The sequence below is a fragment of the Erythrolamprus reginae genome, chromosome 2 (genome assembly GCF_031021105.1).
Source record: "Erythrolamprus reginae isolate rEryReg1 chromosome 2, rEryReg1.hap1, whole genome shotgun sequence".
Taxonomy (NCBI): Eukaryota; Metazoa; Chordata; class Lepidosauria; order Squamata; family Dipsadidae; genus Erythrolamprus; species Erythrolamprus reginae.
The window spans coordinates 354624634-354645098 of NC_091951.1; the positions used below are offsets into that span (position 1 = coordinate 354624634).

The window sequence follows — 20465 nt, forward strand, 5'->3', positions numbered from 1 at the left end:
GGGCATTTCCCCCCCAGGATCCCACCATCTGTGTCCTGTGGGGGGGGCAGCTCAATCCCCCCAGAGAGGCTGGGTGTCTTCCTGGGTCCACAGCTGACGCTTGGACTGCCCCCTGGCTGGGGAGGGGCAGGGTCTCCTGCTTGAATGGGGGGTTGGGACTAGATGACCTGCAGGGTCCCTTCCAACTCTCATAATAAATAAATAAAATGAATCTCGTCTCTCAGCTGTGGCCAGGGGGACATTTGCTTAAGTCCAGTTGTGGCCCTATCTGGACCTGCAGGCTCTCTGCCCAGTCGCTCAGGCCCTCATCGCCCCCCGTCTTGATTATTGCAATGTGCTCTACGTGGGGCTCCCCTTGAAGACTGTTCGGAGACTCCCAATGGTCCAGAATGCAGCCGCCAGAGCTGCCGTGCGTGTTCCTCGGTACCCCCACATGACACCAACACTCCGCGAGCTGCACTGGCTCCCTATTAAGTCTCCGGGCACAATTCATGGGGTTGTTTATCACCCACAAAGCCCTACACGGCTCAGGGCCAGGCTATCTCCATGGCCGCCTCCTGCCACACGCCTCCCAGAGACCAAAAGGATCCCACAGGGTGGGCCTCATCCGGGTGCTGTCGACTAAGCAATGTTGGTTGGCAGGCCTGCAGGGGAGGGCCTTCTCTGTGGTGGCCCCAGCCCTTTGGAACCAGCTATTTCCCCAAGGTCTGCAGTGCCCCCCCCTTGCTGGCTTCCCGAAAGGCCCTGAAGACCTGGCGTTGCTGGCGGGCCTGGGGGCCCTGAGACTGACCCCTTCATCTGGCCAAGATATGATTGTTGGAGATGTTTGATTGCAGGTGGGGGTTTTAGGGTTTTCAATGCATTTTAATGGTTGCATTTTAATTATTGATTGTTCTTTTATCTTGCACTAAGCCGCCCTGAGTCTTATGGGATCAGGCAGCATATAAATTTAATAAACAGAGAAAGAAAGAGAAAGAAAGAATGAAAGAAAGAAAGAAAGAAAGAAAGGAAGGAAGGAAGAAAGGGCTTCCATCCTAAATCCACTTATATCCCCCCCCTCTGCCTGGACTCTAAGGTTTCCCTCAAGCTGCCTTCTGTCTGAACCCACCTCTGCCAAAGGGGAGACTGGTCAGCAGGAGGCTTTTGGGCCAGAGAGGTGGCCGGAGAATGGCTTGTGGGGGCCGGGGGGTCCTTCCTCCCCCCGACAAGAGGGACCGTGTTGTGGCCTGGAATATTGACCGTCTGCTCTCTCTCTCTCCTTCTTTCCCCAGTGAAGAAAGCGAAGCTCCAGGGACCCCCAGGTAGGTGGACGTGGGCTTTGGGGTGGCAGCTCCAGTGGGGTTGGGTGGCCCCCCCTGTCCTGGCGATGGTCGTCCGGCCTGGGTCTCCCAGCACCCCCCGACAGGTGGGGAGAAGGTGCCGAGGCCGAGAACAGCCTCCCTCTGGACATGGGACCGGGAGGGGCGGAGGGGTGGAGGGAGTGGTGGTCTTCTCCACCTTGTGTTCTCTGGCGTGGTTTTCCCTGCTGCCGGGGGCTTCTCTGCCCTCCTCCTCTCTCTGAAGGCCGGGCAGCAGAGGTTGGGCCAGGCCCCCGCCCCCCGCCCCCCGGAAGGCTTCCCGAGACCCAGGGCTCCGCAGGCCTCCTTCGCCCACTCGGCCTTTGCCTTCTCGGCCCCCCAGGAGGGTGAGAGCGCTGGGGTCAAGGCCTCAGCCCCCAAGGAGGGCCTGCAGGGGAAGCCCCACCCGTGGGAGAGAGGGCAGCCCCCGCTTGGGTGCTCAAAACCTGGCTGGGCCTTTTAGGGGAAGGTCCCCTCCGTAGAGCCCAGCTGCGTGGTGTGTGTGGCACCAGCCCTGGAGGCAGAGCCAGAGGTGGGGTCTTATTCACAGGGCTCTGGTGGGTCTCTCCCATCCAGGAAGATGGCCTGGGGGGGGCGTGGGGGGGGGCTGTGTTGAGCAGGAACCTCGGTGGGCTTCTTTGGCTGCGTTTCGCCTTCCCTCCGTGGCCATTGGGATGACCATGAGCTCTGGTGGGTCTCCCCGAGAGTGGCCGGGGGGAATATTATTATTATTATTATTATTATTATTATTATTATTATTATTATTATTATTATTAATTCCACTTCTGTGCCAACCAATCCCAATGGAACTCTGGGCGGTTTACAGCAATATAAAAAAATACAATACAATAAAAAGAAGTTGATAATAATAATAATAATAATAATAATAATAATAATAATAATAATTTATTAGATTTGTATGCCGCCCCTCTCTGAAGACTCGGGGCGGCTCACAACACGATAAAAACAATATTATACTGGCACAAATCTAATATTTTTTAAAAAAACCTAAAAACCCTATTATAATTAAAAACCAAACAGCACATACATACCAAACATAAATTATAATAAGCCTGGGGGAAAGGTGTCTCAAATCCCCCATGCCTGGCGGTATAGGTGGGTCTTAAGTAGTTTACGGGAGACGAGGAGGGTGGGAGCAGTTCTAATCTCCGGGGGGAGTTGATTCCAGAGGGCCGGGGCCACCACAGAGAAGGCTCTTCCCCTGGGGCCCGCCAGAAGACATTGTTTAGTCGACGGGACCCGGAGAAGGCCAACTCTGTGGGACCTTATTGGCCGCTGGGATTCGTGCGGTAGCAGGCAGTTCCGAAGGTACTCTGGTGTTAATTATTAGACCAATAAAACCCCCATTTATAAAAACCCACAAAACAATAAACCCATCAAATACAGTATATGGACGCACAGCAGTCAACGCAATTCGGCCGTGACTGAGGGTGACCAGATGTTTGACTGCCCCACTGTGGATGGGGCTGTTGCAGGAGCCCCTGCATTTCCTTTCAACGTCTTTCAGGGCAAATTGGGGGCTCTGGGGGGGAGCTCCATTTTCACTACCCCACTGCGTGTGTGTCCCCCCCCCCCGACCCCTCTGGCTGCCTGCTGGCGGAATGGGACCACCCACCACGGCCAACTCGCTGCAGGGCAGTTTCCCAATTGACCTTCCCACTTCATTCTGTCCCTCCTCCTCCTCCTCCCTCCTCCCTTTCCTGACTCCACCGCTTCTTTGACCTGGGACTAAGACCGGAGCTATGCAACCTTGGCAAGTTCAAGACCTGTGGATTTCAACTCCCCGATTGTGGCTGGGGAATTCTGGGCACTGAAGGTCTTTAGAGTTGCCCAGGTTGGACATCCCTGGTTCAGGCCACCCGCTTCCTGCAGACCAGCTGCCCAGGCCTTTCCCAGACTTCCACAATCCCACCCCAAAGGCTTTTGGAGTTCAAGGGGGAAAGCTGGACACCATTGGACCCGGCCTTGTTCTTGGGCCACTTGTCACATTGTCCGGGGCCAGTGTCCTGCTTCGTGCTGTCAAGAGAGTTAGCGGTGTTTGTCTGATGGAAAATCTCCCTCTCTCTCCCTGTCCAGATAAATTCAACACGTACGTAACCTTGAAGGTGCAGAACGTCAAGAGCTCCACCGTGGCCGTGCGCGGGGCCCAGCCCTCGTGGGAGCAGGACTTTCTCTTGTGAGTGACCCCTCCCTTCCCCTCCGCACACAGGGGGCCTGGCCCCCAGCCCTCAGCCCCCCTTCCCGGCAGGGGATCCCTTCCGGTGGATTCCTGGTGATCTGGGCTGGGGAAATCTCCTGTCTGGATCTGCATCCACTGCGTTTTATGAAGCAGCTGATATAATTAACTGAGTTGCTGCTGAATTCTGGCAGAGTGACCGGGGCAGACGCTTAAAACAAATGGCCCCAAATGGATGGGAAGGTTTGGCCACAGAGGCAGGACCAGTTCACTCCAAAAAGGACTCGAAGCGGGTAACAACAGTCATAAATACAGCAACAATAAAAATACAATGCAGTGTTTATTGCATTGCAACAGTGCAACAAAACCTATGGTAGCCTGAGAACTGGGCGAGCTTCAATCAATGCTCATCCCAGGCCTATGGGCTTTTTCCATGGGCCCAGAGCGGCCTCTAGTGGCCAAGGAGAAGCAGTACAGGGCCGTCTCTTCCCCTTCATTGGGCCCAGCTGGGGTTTTGGGTTGACCTCTGCCTGCGGTGGGGGGGGGGCGGCTTTGGGGAAGCCGGGGCAGGGACACTCCAGGGTTGCTGACCTCTCTCTCTTTTATCTATCTATGTCCCCCCCCCCCTTCCTTTTCTGCCTTTGCAGTGAGATCAGCCGCCTGGACCTGGGCCTGATTGTGGAAGTGTGGAACAAGGGGCTGATCTGGGACACCATGGTGGGCACGGCCTGGATCGCCCTGGAGACCATCCGGCAGTCGGATGAGGTCAGTCGCCCCCCCTCCCCCAGCCTCCTCTCCTGGGGGATGGCTTCAGTCTTCCCTTCTGCAGGGGGCCTCCAACCTGTGGTCAGCGGCCATTCCCGGTCCCTCCCCACCTCCGCGAGCCTCATGGCACCTCAACCCCCAACCCTCAACCCCCTCTCCCCACAGCCTTGCACCCCCTCCCCGACCCTTGCCTCTCCCTTGTGCCCCCTCCCCATGCCTCAGCCGTCACGGCTCCTCCCGTGCACCCCCCACCCCATCCTCCCCAGGCCTCCCCCCCAAATCCTGACCCTTGCCCCCATGCATGAAAGAGCCTCGGGGGCGCAGTGGTGAGGGTGGGGTCCTGCTATGCCTGCTGATCCCCGGCTGCCAGCAGTTTGGCCGATCGACTCTGCCCACCGGCTCCAGGTGGACTCGGCCTTCCGTCCTTCCCAGGGGGGTCAAATGGGGACCCAGATGGTTGGGGGCCACGGGCTGACTCTAAACCGCTTAGTGGGGGCTGCAACTTTCTGCCGTGGTTGTGGGGAGCCCAGCAGGAGGTTGCCTTGCCTACTGATCATGAGAACAATGGGGCCCTGGTCAGTAGAGGCCCTTGTCCGTAGCCAAATACCATCTTCCTGATGGTAAGAATAAGGCAGCTAGTCCTCGACCACTGATAAAGCTACATAAACTGTAGTATTTGGGGGGGGGCGGTGGAGGGGAATAGCAACAGACTTTCCCAGCCCCCTCTAAGTGGTTTACAGAGAGTCGGCCTCTGGCCCCCAACAATCCGGGTCCTCCTTTGACACCCGCCCCCACGGGAAGGAGGCTGAGTCCACCTTGAGCCGGTCAGGTCCTGGCTGTGGGGGGTGCAGAATTACCCTGCCACCCCTGAGCACTGGGCCGTGGGGGCTCCTGGGTCGAGGGAATCAATGGCCTGTTCCCTGCGGGCTCCTTCCTGTCTGAGCCGCTGTTGAGGACCGGGCCTGGAAGTGGACCTTCATCCTTGATCTGAGCCCGGGCCTGGATTCTGGCGCCCGAGAGAGTGTGCAGGGCGAGGGGCTCAGCCGCAGCCGGGGAACCCAGGGGGTCTCGGCCAAACTTGGACTTGTCAAAACCCGAATGGAGGTTTTGGGCCCTGCAGCTTCAAGGACATTTGGACGTTTTCTTCCCTTTGGATTTTGGCCCCTGAACCCCGACCTCCTGAAGTCACCGGGGCATGTTCTGGGGGCCTTTGTCCTGCTCACCCCAGCCCTTTCCCCCCTTCAGGAAGGCCCCGGGGAGTGGTCCACCCTGGAGGCCGAGGTGCTGATGGACGGCCAGGAGGTCTGCGGCACCAAAACCCCCACCCCGCACAAGATTCTGCTGGACACGAGATTCGAGTTGCCTTTTGGTGAGTGCGGACGAGTGTTTTTCCCCAGGGCCCTCCTCAGCCTGTGGGAGCGGCAGGTTCCTTCCTAGGGCTAAACTCCAGGGACAGTGCCATGACGGACAGCTGTCATCAGGCGTTTCACTTTCCCAATGGGCAAAAAAAGGGGTGTGGTCAAGAGTATGCAGAATGGTCAGCAAGGATGCTGGGAGGACACGTGGAGGGGGCAGATCCAGCTGAGAGGCCAGAGACACAAATAGTAACTCTGACCACCAGATACACTAAGTGTATAAATATTACTTTGGCAAATAGCTTAGTCCAGAACAATCCTGGTCATACACAACTACATTAGTCACTTATCCCAATACCTATACAATACAATATTATATGCCGTACTTAGAAAATACATTAAACCATCACTTGGACATACAGCATAGTTGCACAGACAAGCCAGAAATTGCAGAGAGTAATGAGAGAGAGGGAGAGAGAGAGAGAGAGGAGAGAGGGAGGGAGGGAGGGAGAGAGAGGAGGGAGGAGAGAGAGGAGGGAGGGAGAGAGAGAGGAGGGAGGGAGAGAGAGAGAGGAGGGAGGGAGAGAGAGAGAGAGGAGGGAGGGAGAGAGAGGAGAGGGAGGGAGGGAGAGAGAGAGGGAGAGAGAGAGGAGGGAGGGAGAGAGAGAGGGAGAGAGAGAGGAGGGAGAGAGAGGAGAGAGGGAGGGAGAGAGAGAGAGGAGAGAGAGAGGGAGGGAGAGAGAGGAGGGAGGGAGAGAGAGAGAGAGAGAGAGGAGGGAGGGAGAGAGAGAGGAGAGAGGGAGGGAGGGAGGGAGAGAGAGGAGGGAGGGAGAGAGAGAGAGGAGGGAGGGAGAGAGAGAGAGAGGAGGGAGGGAGAGAGAGAGGAGGGAGGGAGGGAGAGAGGGAGGGAGGGAGGGAGAGAGAGGAGAGGGAGGGAGGGAGAGAGAGAGAGGAGGGAGAGGAGATAGGGAGGGAGGCTTCTGGCTCCCTCTTGTGGCTAACTGCAACACTAACTGTTAAAGCTATAGTGTTATAATTCATTTAAATATGATAGGTGGTTTCTATATTGCCAAATCCAACCAGTTATGCACATAGTACCAACAGAGTGGCCTGGTCCTAAGTGAGGGGGTTGGTTGAAAAAAAATAAAAGTAGTGGGAACTTTGTGAAGCCAGAATTCTGTTTCCTGAGGTTTCCGTGTCTACGGAAAGTCTCAATCCCCCAGGTCAGAATGCCAAGGGTCAGGGCCCATCCTCCCCCCCCCTCTTTAATATCCACATGATGTTGCTGGGTGGGATCATCCGATGGCACGGGGTGAGGTGACACGGGTACGCTGATGATACCCCGTTGTACAGCTCCACCCCGTGCCCATTCAGTGAAGTGGTGGAGGTGACGTGCCGGTGCCTGGAGGCTGTGAGGGTCTGGATGGGGACCAACAGGCTCAGGCCCAACCCAGACAAGACTGAGTGGCTCTGGGCATTCCCTCCCAAGGACCCTTCGATCTGTCCGACCATCGTCCTGGGGGGAGAAGCTTTAACCCCCACAGATAACGTCCGCAACTTGGGTGTCCTCCTGGATCCACAGCTGAACCTTGACCATCATTTCTTGGCTAAGGCCAGGGGGACCTTTGCCCAGATTCGCCTGGTGTACCAGCTGCAGCCCTATCGGGACCTGCAGGCTCTCTGCCCAGTCACTCAGGCCCTCATCACCCCCCGTCTTGATTATTGCAATGCGCTCTACAGGGGGCTGCCCTTGAAGACTGTTCGGAGACTCCAAATGGTCCAGAATGCAGCCGCGAGAGCTGTGATGGGAAGATACCTCAGTACATCCATACAACACCAACACTCCATGAGCTGCACTGGCTCCCTATTAGTCTCCGGTCACAATTCAAGGTGTTGGTTATCACCCATAAAGCCCTACATGCCAGGCTATTTACAGGACCAGCTCTTGCCGCACACCTCTCAGAGACCAATAAGAGCTGACAGAGTCGGCCTCCTCCGGGTCCCGTCAGCTAAGCAATGCAGGTTTGTGCAGCCGTGGTGGAGGGCCTTCTCTGTTGTTGCCCCGACTTTATGGAACCAGCTCCCCCCCCGAAGTCTGTATGGCCCCCACCCTGCTGGCTTTCTGTAAGGCCACAAAGATCTGGCTGGCCTGGAGGTCCTAAAACAACCACTCGCTTGTCCACATGTCCGAATTGGTTTGAATGACTAGTGTGTATGCAGTTAAATTGTCTTAGTTTTAATTCTGATTTTAGAAATTAGTTTTTTGCTTGACTTCTTTTTATTATTATTATTTCTGTAAATAGTAATTTTTTATACTGTTGTAAGACGCCGTGAGTCCTTTGCGATTGGGCAGCATAGAAGTCAAGTAAAATAAATAAATAAATAAATAAATAAATACATACATACATACATACATACATACATACATACATACATACATACATACATACATACATACATAAAGCCAGGCCGGGGTCTCCTGGATGAGGGAAGCGGCTGCCAGCAGACAGACTTGCAACGGGCAGTCGCGTTAAGTGTTAAGTAGCGTGCAGAGTAATCTCTCAGCAGTTAAAGATACAGATGCACAGAGGAAACGTGGAGGTTTTGCAGATATACAGTTGATAGCCCAGAGATATGAGTAATAATTCAGTAATACAATCCAGACGCATTCAGTATATAAAATATTATTTACTTAGGCAAACATCTTTGTCCAGAACAATCCTAGTCACAGACAATTACATCAGTCAAGAATTCCCTATACACATACAATACTATAAGCTTACTTAGTCAGCTTACAAATACATTAAACCAGCATTTGAACACATAGTTGTAAATACAGCAGTCACACAGACAAACCACAAATAGCAACGAATAGCCCAGAGAGCGAGAGAGAGAATCATGCTTCTGGCTCCCTCTTGTGGCCAACTGGAACACTAGCTCTTAACCCTGCTGTTCTGGTCGAAAAAACTCCCTAATGTTATGTTCGGGTCACATACGACCCGGACCGAAAACTCTTCATTTGAAGTGCTTATGTTTGGTCAATTTGAAAACTTTTTTCACTTGGAAAGTAGTCTGAACATTTCTGCACACAATGATATGAAAATTGAAATGAAAAAAGTAAATCTTATTGGTTTATTTTGCGGATATAATGCACGCCCCCCCCCGTTTTTGTGTGTTTTTTTCAATTTATGGATAGTTTTGCTTGCAAAATGCATTCTATTTTACTAAAGTTGGTGTGGGATTGGTAGCTTGAACATTTCTGAACATAATGATATGAAAATTGAACTGGAAAAATTGATGCATATTGGTTTATTTTGTTGATGAAATGCATGCCCCCCCCGTTTTTTTAAAATAGTCTTCACTTTATGGATAGTTTTGCTAGCAATATACATTCTATTTTACTAAAGTTGGTGTGGGATTGGTAGCTTGAACATTTCTGAACATAATGATATGAAAATTGAACTGGAAAAATTGATGCATATTGGTTTATTTTGCACATAAATGTATGCCTCCCCCCGTGTTCAATTATTTCAATTTATATAAAAATTATGCTGTTAATTTCAAACTTACATACTTTTTTTTAGTAAAATGGATTTGTTTCATAAAATTAGTTCTCTGGCTACAATGTGGTTGATTTTCAAAAGGATATTCCAAATATTTCTAGCCAAATATGTATAAAAAGTGACAATAATGGCACACAGCAAGGCCGAGGGGGGGGGTGGCCCTTTTGTGGCAAAAATAAACCAATAAGAACCATTTTTTCCAGTTCATTTATATTTTTCTTATATTCAGAAATGTTCAATTTAGTATATCAAACCTTTTGGAGGAAAATTCCTTAGGGATTTGTAGCCTTAAAAAATAGAAATTGACATGAAATTCAGAAAGGATGGGGGGAGGGGCTTTTTGATCAAAATAAAAATATAAGTCTCAATTTTTCCAGTTCAATTTTCATATCATTATGTTCATAAATGTTCAAACTAGTTTTCCAGTTGAAAAAGTTTTCAAAAAGACCAAATTCAAGTACCTAAAAAAATCATTTTGGTCCGGGTCTATATGACCCGAACAGACTAAATGTGACTTTTTTTTTGCCCAGAAAAAAAATTTTTCCCCCACCCCCACAAATATTTTTTTGATGATCAGCATTGTTAAATTGAGTAAATGAATGCCTAAGATTTTAAAGAATATTTCGGATTTGGAGCATAAAAAAATAAAAAGTGAAAATGGTTGCAAGTAGCCGAGGGGGGGGGGGGGCTTATTTCTGATTTTAAAAAACCAATAAGAATCATTTTTTTCAGTTCCTTTATATTTTTCTTATATTCAGAAATGTTCAAGCTACCAATCCCACACCAACTTCAGTAAAATAGAATGCATTTTGCAAGCAAAACTATCCATAACTTGAAAAACATTTCACAAAAACGGGGGGGGAGGCACATTTATGTGCAAAATAAACCAATAAGGATTAATTTTTTCAGTTCAATTTTCATTCCATTGTGTGCAGAAATGTTCAGACTACTTTCCAAGTGAAAAAAGCTTTCAAAAAGACCAAACATAAGCACTGCAAATGAAGAGTTTTCGGTCCGGGTCAGGGTGACCCGGGAACAGAAGATTTGTAACTTTTTTTGCCCAGCAAAAACTAAGCCCCCCACCCCCCAAAAAAAATTCTCATAGAGAGAACCCCTGAAATGATGAAAAGTCATGAAATTTCAAGTTTCAGATATGCAGGGGAAATTTTTTACAGGGACTCAAACTTGGCTTCGGGTCACATACGACCCGAACAGAACAGCAGGGTAGCAATAGTGTTCCAATACATGTAAGCATACATGGTTGGTGTATTTTATATGTTGTCAAACTTAACTAGTTATGTACATAGTGCTAAGAAGCCCGACATTTGCAGTGCCAATAAATCCATCCTTTGGCCCACCAAACTCTCTCTCTCTCTGTGTGTGTGTGTGTGTGTGTGAGAGAGAGAGAGAGAGAGAGAGGGAGAGAGATGTCTACGCTGCTTATCTATTTACATCTGTTAGTTTCTCAAAGTGCAGTTCCCAAGGCAACACGGAAGACTTTTACTTAACATTTAGCACACAGCAACGCAACCCAACTTCCCACCATGGGCCACTTCAGTCAACCTGAAGGCAAAGGTCCAGAGACCAATCCCTTAATTGCAAGGGGAGAAGGAAGGAGCAGCCCCCCAAGGCCCAAAACAGGGTCCCGAAAGGAGAGACTTCCCTTTTTTAAAAAAGCACCTGATGAAGAGCCACGGAAGATTCTGGCCGTGGGCAACGTGGCCTGGAGGGGCCTCAGGGGGGGGTTCAACAGGTGCTGGAAAGGCCTCGCGAGCAACCCGTGGCATCTGTTATTTATTTTATTTATTTTATTGGATTTGTGTGTCGTCTCCCTCCGAGGACTCGGGGCGGCTCACAGCATGTACAAAAACAGAACAATCCTATAAATCCAGTTAATGCTACCTTAAAAACCACCATTAAATTCAATTAAAAGAAAGTAAAACCTATCAAGCCAATCATTCAACACTTCATACTTGAAACATTCATTGGTCAGGGGGAAGGTCTAAGGGTCCCAGGCCTGGTGGCAAAGGGGAGTTTTTAAGATCTTTATGGCATCGACCTCCCCCTTTTCGGGCACTTTGGCGAACAGCTTCACTCACCACCGGGCCGTCTTCCCTGCTGCCTCCCTCGTCCCAACGGGTGGACGCTTCTTCAGCAGGCAAAGTCTCCCCGTCCTCTGGAGGGGAAGGGTCTTCCAACTGCAGCACCAACCCTCCCGATTCCGGCACTTTGCGGCCCCTCTTCCTGGGAGCGGGAGGTGGCCTGGCCCTCGGCTGAGGGATTGGGTCTGGCCACACCGATAGCACCTTACGCCCCTCATCGTCTCGAAGCGGGCAGGGTTTCTGGCTGGGGTTTCTGGGTGGCCCCTGGAGAAAGAGGGGAGACATAAGAACCCGAGAAGAGCCCTGCGGAATCCGGCCAAAGCCTGTCGGGTCCAGCATTCTGTGTCACACAGTGGCCCCCCAATTGTCCATCTTGAGCAGAAAGAGAAGGCAAGACTCCCACTTCTGATTTCATCCTTGGCCACCAAAACTGTCTCTACATCGTCAGGTGGAGCCTTATTCAGAAACCCAAAGTGTCCACTCCCAGCCTGGCACCGTGGCTCCACTGGAGCATTTGCAATTGGAGGCTGGCAGGCACGTATAAGGTGGACCCCTTCCACGCCAATCATTGTCTCGTGGTTAGGATGTCCTTGCTATCACTGAGCCAGGGGTCACTAGGTAGAGATGCTTCACTGCCCACCTGCCTCCCCCACGGAGGGCCTGTAGACTGCACAGGAGTCCAAGAGAGGGCGGTGGAAATATTGACTGACCCCTCGCATCCTGGACACAAACTGTTCCAACTCCCACCCTCAAAATGTTGCTACAGAGCCCTGCACACCAAGACACAACTAGACACAAGGGCAGTTTTTTCACTCTGCTAAACAAATAATCTCCTCAACACTGTCAAGCTATTTACTACGTCTGCACCACTGTTACTACTAGTTTTCTCTCTACATCCCTATCCCCCACCTCCTCCCACTTAGGACTCTGTGACTGTCACTTGTTGCTTGTATCCTAAGATTTATATGGATATTGATTGTTTCCTCCTTGCTTATTTGACCCCTGTGACCATCATTAAGTGTCGCACCTCCTGATTCTTGACCAATGCATTTTTTCCTTTATGTCCCCTGAGAGCATCTGCACCAGAGACAAAGGCCTCGTGTGTCCAGTCACACTTGCCCAATAAACGAATTCTATTCCATTCTTAAGTTTCTCAGTCCACTCCTCCTGGTCTCGGCCTTGAGACTGACCTCAACCCCATCCCACCATCCGTCCCTGAGGACGGGCAGCAGACCTTGGGGGAGGGGCACGGAGGTTCCGAGGACGATGGGCCTTTGCCCTCGACCCAGATGTGGGAGGGAGGGGCTGGGGGGTGGACCTTTGGACAGTGGGTCCACCCCGCATTCAAGGTTGGCGCCTCTTTGCTCCTCTGCAGACATCCCTGAGGAAGAAGCCAAGTACTGGACCAAGAAGCTGAAGCAGATGAACTCGCTGGAGGAAGAGGAGGAGGAGGAGGAAGAGGTGGGTCCTGGGGGCCCCCCAGCTGCAGCACAGCTGGATCCTGAACTGGGTGTCCAGGCTGCCTCCATGTGCCGGGACTGGGCTCCCTCTGCAGTTTCTCCTCGGTGGCCCAGGGGTCAAAGCGCAGTGTTGCAGGATAAACTCTGCATTCCCACGGGCAGCAGTTCGATCCTGACCAGCTTCAGCTTGACTCAGCCTCCCATCCTCCCGAGGAGGGTAAAATGGGGGCCCAGGTGACTGGGGGAAAAGGCTGGCTCTGTAGACTGCTTGGAGGGGGGATAGCCGTAGCAGTAGCCTTTAGACTTATCTGCCTCTTCCTAGTGCTTTTCTAGGGGTTTACAGAGTCAGGCTCTGGCCCCCAACAATTTGGGCCTCATTTGACCCACCTTGGAAGGACGGAAAGCTGAGTCAACCTGGAGCCGGTGGGAAGATTTGAACTGCTGGCAGCCGGCAATCAGCAGTAGGAGCTTGCAGTACTGCGCTCTAACCACTGCACCACCGAGGCTCTTAATGAATAGGGATCCGAGTCATAAGGGCTGCTGCTATTCCCCTGGAGGCCTCAGGGAGGTGCTGATGGGATGACCTGCCAAGTTGGGTGGGGGTCGCTCTCCTCCCCCCCCCCCCGGGCCAAGGTGACCCCCAACGTCCCCTCCCGCCAGGACTGGACACTTGGCCCAGGGCAGAATGAGGAAGGCTTTGCTCACTGGCTGCTTGTGTGTGGGATCAGCTTTGGGGGGGGGGGGCAGCCTGGTTGTGGGACTGATGGGGTGGTGGTGGAAGGGGGGGGGGGCTTTGCAAGGTCGGGTCTGAAAAGTCTGCCCCTCCTGCTCCTCCCCAGTGGGGCGCTTATTGTAAAGAATGTGGGTCACAGCCAGGAGCCTGCAATTATGCTGAGACAGTCGCCTGAGTCACTTGGGAATCGCTCTGGTAGAATTGCCCAGGAAACTATATGGACAGGTTGCAGCCCCCAGCCCCCCTTGGCCTTCGTGCCCCCTCCGCCCTCGGGTAGCGGTGCAAACTCTCCGATGAGTGGGGTCCCCCACCCCCCACCCCCAGCCTGCACTGTTCTATAATGGGGGCCCTTTAACGTTTAGATCGAGATGAGTTGTGTGAATACTCAGCCACACACAGATATACTAACTGGAATTAAAGTTTACTTTTGAGAAATAACATCTTCAGATCAACAGCCTAAAGTCATATAAATAATAATAATAATAATAATAATAATAATAATAATAATAATAATAATAATTTATTAGATTTGTATGCCGCCCCTCTCTGAAGACTCAGAATAACAATCCAAATATCACCAAGTACAGAGTCTGTCTTCCCAGTTGTCTCTGTCATAATCAGTAAACAAAGACATCAAACCTTAACTCACTTTATCTGTAATACGTGACTACAACACAGAGAGATTGCAGAGTAGCCATTAGCAGAGTAGCCAGACAAAAAGAGAGAGAGAGGGTGACTCAGAGAAATAAGCTATGATCTCTAGCTCCCTCTCGTGGCAGTCTGCAACACCCGCAGCCCATATTGCCAACCCAACCGTTATGGACAGAGTCCTAACAAAGTGGCCCCCCTCCCCCATTTCCTTACGTACACAGAGAGTCCTCAAGTTGCAGCCATTCAATCAGTGACCACTTGAAGCTACAGCAGCACCGGACAGGGTCCCACTTGGAGTCACATTGGGAATCAATGAAGAATTCTGTCCTATTTCCCCCACTCGTTGTGGCCCCCAAATCCCTCCAGTCACAGGAGAAAACTCTGGAGAGCCCCAGAGTGTGGGGGTTGGGAGCACAACGGGCAGCTGCCACTCTGAGAGCAGCTCAGAACAAAGTCCAGGAGAAAAGAACAAGGCAGGCCGGGAGGGGGAGGAGGAGGAAACATTCGTCCCCCAGGTCTGGGGCTTCAGGGGGCTCAGGGCCCGGCCCAGTCAGGGAAAGACCCTTGGAAGAAGGGAGGGGAAGGGGCTGCTCCTTCCCTCCCTCCCTCCCTCCCTCTCTCTGTGTTTTATGCTGCCCACCTCCCCTGTGAGGGGGCTCTGGGCAGCCTACACGGATGCCACGTAACCACGGTTTTGCTCTTCTCTTCCCACGAAGGATCAGGCTCAGTGGCTGCAGAGGGAGAAAGAGCGCTGGTCAGGCAGCTGGGGGGGGGGACGTGGAGACATCCCTGCTGGCTTGGGAATCTGGCCCCGTGTGGTGCTTCTGCCCCCCAGGCAGGGTGGGGCCTCATCCCTTCCCTGGCAGCCCATGAAGGAGGCTTTGTGGCGGGTGAGTGAGGTGCCCCAGCTGGACCCGGAGGAGCTTCCCCTGCCCTGACCTCCCCCTCCCTCCCTCTCTCTCTCTCTCTCTCAGCCGTCTCCCACGGAAGATGACCGGGCCCAGCTGATGCCCCCTGCGGCCTCCCAGTGTTGTAAGTGAAGATCCTGGTTTTTTTCCTACTGTGGGGAAGATTTCAATGCCCCTCGGCTCCTGGCGCCTCACAAGGGCAGCAGAGGAGGCACGAAAAGAGGGCAGCCAGGAGGGGAGAGGAGGAGGGGGAGGAAGGAAGGAAGGAGCCCCCTCATCCCAAGGGGGCTTCGGTCAGTGACCCCATTCCGGAGGGCAGAGAAGGGGGGTGCCTCCGGGGTCCCAATAGGTGGCCCTGTTTAATTGAGGGGAGACGGAGCCCACCTCTCCTGCCCGATCTCACAGGGTGGGGGGAGCCCCCCCAAATAGCCAGGCCCCACGAGGGCCCCTGGGAGAAGGTGGCAAAGCGGGGGGGGGGGGGCAAGCGAGGGCCCATTAGAGGATGAGGAGAAGAACTGTGTTACCTCCGTGCAAGGGGAAAGGGGGAGGGGGAGGATGGCCAGCTAACAGTCCAGAGAGCGGATCGGGGCTCCAAATAACCAGACCACGTGCTGTACGTTAAGTGTATGAATATTATTGACATGAGGCAAACGTCGTAGTCAGTAACAGCCCCGGTCACTCACACATGCAGCCGTCAATATTCCCCATACATAGACAATGCACGCCTCAATCAATACATGCACAGGCCAACATTGGAGCGCATAGTCCTTGCAATAGAACCGTCCTATAGACAAACCCGCATAGAACCAGAGAGAGGTCAGGCAGGGGCTCAAAGCTCTGGGCTCCGAGTGAGAGAGACGCCGCTGACTCCCTCTCATAACCGACTGCAACGCCAGCAGGGTTAAAGCAGCACCACACGTGGCCTAGGTTCTCTCGTGGGAAGCCCATCTGGCGATGGACACGGTGCTAACAGGGCTCAGGGCCTTCCTCCTGCTGACCTTGGTGTTGTTGTTGTTATTATTAATTTATTAGATTTGTATGCCACCCCTCTCTGAAGACTCAGAGCGGCTGGGTCCTTCACTTGTGTGTGTTTGTGGGGGGGGGGGTGACCCCATGTTCAACAATGGCCTGAAGTAGAGAAGTGGGGAGGGTCTTTGGCTGGTTGGGGAGGGTTTCATTTCATATAATTTGATTGATTTATATGCCACCCAACCCCGTGGGACTCAGGGGGGCTTACGACATATAAAACAACACGGAGATCTCGCAGCCCCCCGGGAGAAGCAACGCAGGGCAGAGTCCAAGGGGACGTTTTCACCAGCAGCCTTGGTGTTTCTGTCCCTGAGGAGAGGTGCCCCCTCCCCTTATTCTGCAGAGGGGGGGGTGTCTTCTGTGCAGTCCGAGAGGGAGGGGCTCGGCCATCCACCCACCCACCCGCTTTCCCTGCCCATGCCTCCTGGGCCCCTTCCCTTCCCCAGCCAGAGGTGGGATCCTGCAAAGCACCTTGGAGGGAGAGCGGATGAAGCGCCTTGGTCACTGGCCTGTCCATCCCCTGCGGCAGCCATTAAAAATCCCCCAATTGACTGAGCGGATAAGCAACCTGCGGGAAGGAGAGGCCTCAGTGGCCCAGGGGCTCCGGCCGGCCTTCCAGCAGACGAAGGGGCAAGATTAGGGTTAGGGTTAGGATTAGCTGTTCCGCCCCAGACGCCTGATGGACCCAGAGGGCTTTCAGAAGGCGCTTGGGGTTATTCCAGATACACTCGTCCACAGTTCGGTGGAGTCTCTGGCTGAGGGCTGGAACAAGGCTGCAGCAGAGGCTCTTGACCGGATTACGCCGTTGCGACCTCTCCACGGCACTAGACCCCGTAGAGCCCCATGGTTCAACGAGGAGCTCCGGGAGTTTAAACGCCAGAAGAGACGTCTGGAGAAGCGATGGAGGAAGAGTAAGTCCGAATCCGACCGAACACTTGTAAGAGCTTTTATTAAGACTTACAAAGTGGCGCTCAAGGTGGCAAGATGCGCGTACCATGCCGCCTTGGCTCTGTTTAGGGTGACCCGCTCCCTTCTTAATCAGGGAGGAGTTGGGGAGCCCTTGCAGAGCAGTGCCGAGGATTTTAACACGTTTTTCGCTGATAAAATCGCTCGCATCCGAGCGGACCTCGACTCCAATTGGAAAACAGAGTCGGCTGACAACGAGTCAGTTGAGGTGACTGGGGCACGTACTTGTCCATCTTTCTGGGAAGAGTTTGATCTGGTGACACCTGATGAAGTGGACAAGGCCATTGGAGCTGTGAGTTCCGCCACCTGTTTACTGGACCCGTGTCCCTCCTCGCTGGTTTCGGCCAGCAGGGAGGTGACACGGAGCTGGGTCCAGGAGATTGTCAACGCTTCTTTGGGGAGGGGGTCCTTCCTGGATCCCCACAAGGAGGCACTTGTGCGCCCCCTCCTCAAGAAGCCTTCCCTGGACCCAGCCATTCTCAACAACTACCGACCAGTCTCCAACCTTCCCTTTATGGGGAAGGTTGTTGAGAAGGTGGTGGCGCTCCAGCTTCAACGGTCCTTGGAAGAAGCCGATTATCTAGGTCCTCAGCAGTCAGGATTCAGGCCCGGCTACAGCACGGAAACTGCTTTGGTCGCGCTGATGGATGATCTCTGGCGGGCCCAGGACAGGGGTTTATCCTCTGTCCTGGTGCTTCTTGACCTCTCAGCGGCTTTCGAAACCATCGACCATGGTATCCTTCTGCGCCGGCTGGAGGGGTTGGGAGTGGGAGGCACTGTCCTTCAGTGGTTCTCTTCCTACCTCTCTGGTCGGTCGCAGTCGGTGTTAGTGGGGGGTCAGAGGTCGACCTCTAGGTTACTCCCTTGTGGGGTGCCTCAGGGGTCGGTCCTCTCCCCCCTACTATTTAATATCTACATGAAACCGCTGGGTGAGATCATCCAAGGGCATGGGGTGAGGTATCATCAGTATGCAGATGATACCCAGCTTTACATCTCCACCCCTTGTCCAGTCGGCGAAGCAGTGGAAGTGATGTGCCGGTGCCTGGAGGCTGTTGGGGTCAACCCGGATAAGACGGAGTGGCTGTAGGTTTTGCCTCCCAAGGACACGTCCATCTGTCCGTCCATAACCCTGGGGGAAGAATTATTGACCCCCTCAGAGAGGGTCCGCAACTTGGGCGTCCTCCTCAATCCACAGCTCACATTAGAGAACCATCTTTCAGCTGTGGCGAGGGGGGCGTTTGCCCAGGTTCGCCTGGTGCACCAGTTGTGGCCCTATTTGGACCAGGACTCACTGCTCACAGTCACTCATGCCCTCATCACCTCGAGGCTCGACTACTGTAATGCTCTCTACATGGGGCTACCTTTGAAAAGTGTTCAGAAACTTCAGATCGTGCAGAATGCAGCTGCGAGAGCTATCATGGGCTTTCCTAAATTTGCCCATGTCACACCAACACTCCGCAGTCTGCATTGGTTGCCGATCAGTTTCCGGTCACAATTCAAAGTGTTGGTTATGACCTATAAATCCCTTCATGGCACTGGACCAGAATATCTCCGGGACCGCCTTCTGCCGCACGAATCCCAGCGACCAGTTAGGTCCCACAGAGTTGGCCTTCTCCGGGTCCCGTCAACTAAACAATGTTGTTTGGCGGGACCCAGGGGAAGAGCCTTCTCTGTGGTGGCCCCGGCCCTCTGGAACCAACTCCCCCCAGAGATCAGAGTTGCCCCCACCCTCCTAGCCTTTCGTAAGCTCCTTAAAACCCACCTCTGTCGTCAGGCATGGGGGAATTGACATGTTCCTTCCCCCTAGGCTTATAAAATTTATGCATGGTACGCTAGTGTGTATGATTGGTTTTAATTTGTGGGTTTTTTTAAATTAATTTAAATATTGGATTTGTCTTACATTGTATTGCTATTGCTGTGAGCCGCCCCGAGTCTGCGGAGAGGGGCGGCATACAAATCTGATTAAACTTAAACTTAAAGTTAAACTCCCTCCGTCCACCGTCTCTCTTGCTGGGCCAATTCTGGCTCTGCCCATTGTCCTTGCCGGCATTTTGCAACCGAAGCCTGGCTTTGGGTGGCCGGGGCCTGTCCAGCAGGAGCAGCAGGGGCCGCCCCCCCCCCAGGGTCTGGGAAGGCTCTCCCTCCGTGGCTGCATCGTACCAGGGCTGTCCAGAAAGGAAGAGAACAAGGCCCCTAGGGGGAAGTTGCTGTGACTATGGTGTATCAGGAGCCGGACTGCCCCCCAACGGCCGCCTTCTCGAATGGCTCCTTTGCAAGGCAGCGGGAAGATGCTCGGCCTTAGCAGAACCCAGCGCCCGGTCAGGAGCCACAGAGCCGGCCTTCTCCAGGTCCCGTCCTCTAAGCCAGGGCGAGGCAAAGTGGGCTCTTTGTGACATGTGGACTTCAACTCCCAGAATTCCTCAGCCAATCATACTAGCTCAGGAGGTCTGGGTGTTGAAGTCCACAGGTCATAGAAGAGCCCACTTTCTCTCACGCTGGTCTAAGCTATGCCGGCTGGTGGGACCGAGGGGAAGAGTCTTCTCTGTGGTGGCCCTGGCTCTCAGGAATCAACTCCCCTGGAGATTCACCCCACCCCCCGCCCTCCTGGCCTTTCATAAGGTCCTAAAAACTCACCTTTGCCAGCCGCCTTGGGGCCGTTGAGCAAAATGAATGTGAACGTCTGGTTTTATTTATTTATTTATTTATTTATTACTTAGATTTGTATGCCGCCCCTCTCCGAAGACTCTTTGGGGGTTTGAGTCCTAGTTCATGTGACGTTTCCCTTTGCTGCGTGTTGTGTAATATTCCTGTTTTTGTAACCTGCCCTGAGTCTGCGCAGAAGAGCCCCAGAGAAATCCAAGCAAATAAATGAACCCCAGCAAGCGCTGGTCCAGAATGGGGGGGGGGGGGGGGCTGCCGCTCATCCCACCTCCTGGGCGTGACGTCCCTGGGAGAAGCCCAAAGGCCCAGCCAGGAGGGCCAGAATGCCCCACGGGTGCCGATAGTAGGAGACCTCAAGGGACTCTGCAGGGGGTGGCCCCAAATGAGCCCCTGTGGCCCTGCAGCGGGGCGAAGAGCTGCTTTGGGAGAAAGGAGACCAAGAGGAGAGCCTGGGGGCTGCCCGTCTCTTGCTCCAGGTCCTCTGGCTGAGGGTTGTCCAGTCTCTCCTCAGAGACCCCAGAGAAGAGCAGCCCACCTCCATCACCTGTCCAGCCACCACTGTTTTCAGGGACGGTTTTTCCAACAACCCATCTGAACGGATGAGTCCTTACCTGGAACCAGCCGTGGGCAGCAGCTGCCAAAAAAGCCCACACAGTTCTCGGCTGCATTAACAGAGGGATGGAATCAAGATCACGCGAAGGGTTAGTGCCACTTTACAAGGCCTTGGGGAGGCCACCA

At 53.2% G+C, this 20465-nt stretch overlaps 1 protein-coding gene across 1 annotated transcript in view; it reads left to right on the forward strand.

Annotated features, from left to right (window-relative positions):
- Positions 1-379: 379 nt before the first annotated feature.
- Positions 380-20465, forward strand: part of LOC139159629 (protein unc-13 homolog B-like) — a 37658-nt gene continuing 17572 nt past the window's right edge. Inside the window, exons 1-7 of the mRNA XM_070736928.1 lie at positions 380-596; positions 1272-1301; positions 3435-3534; positions 4182-4299; positions 5545-5668; positions 12695-12780; positions 15138-15195. Coding sequence (XP_070593029.1) covers positions 380-596; positions 1272-1301; positions 3435-3534; positions 4182-4299; positions 5545-5668; positions 12695-12780; positions 15138-15195 — 733 coding nt within the window. The remainder of the gene's footprint in view (positions 597-1271; positions 1302-3434; positions 3535-4181; positions 4300-5544; positions 5669-12694; positions 12781-15137; positions 15196-20465) is intronic.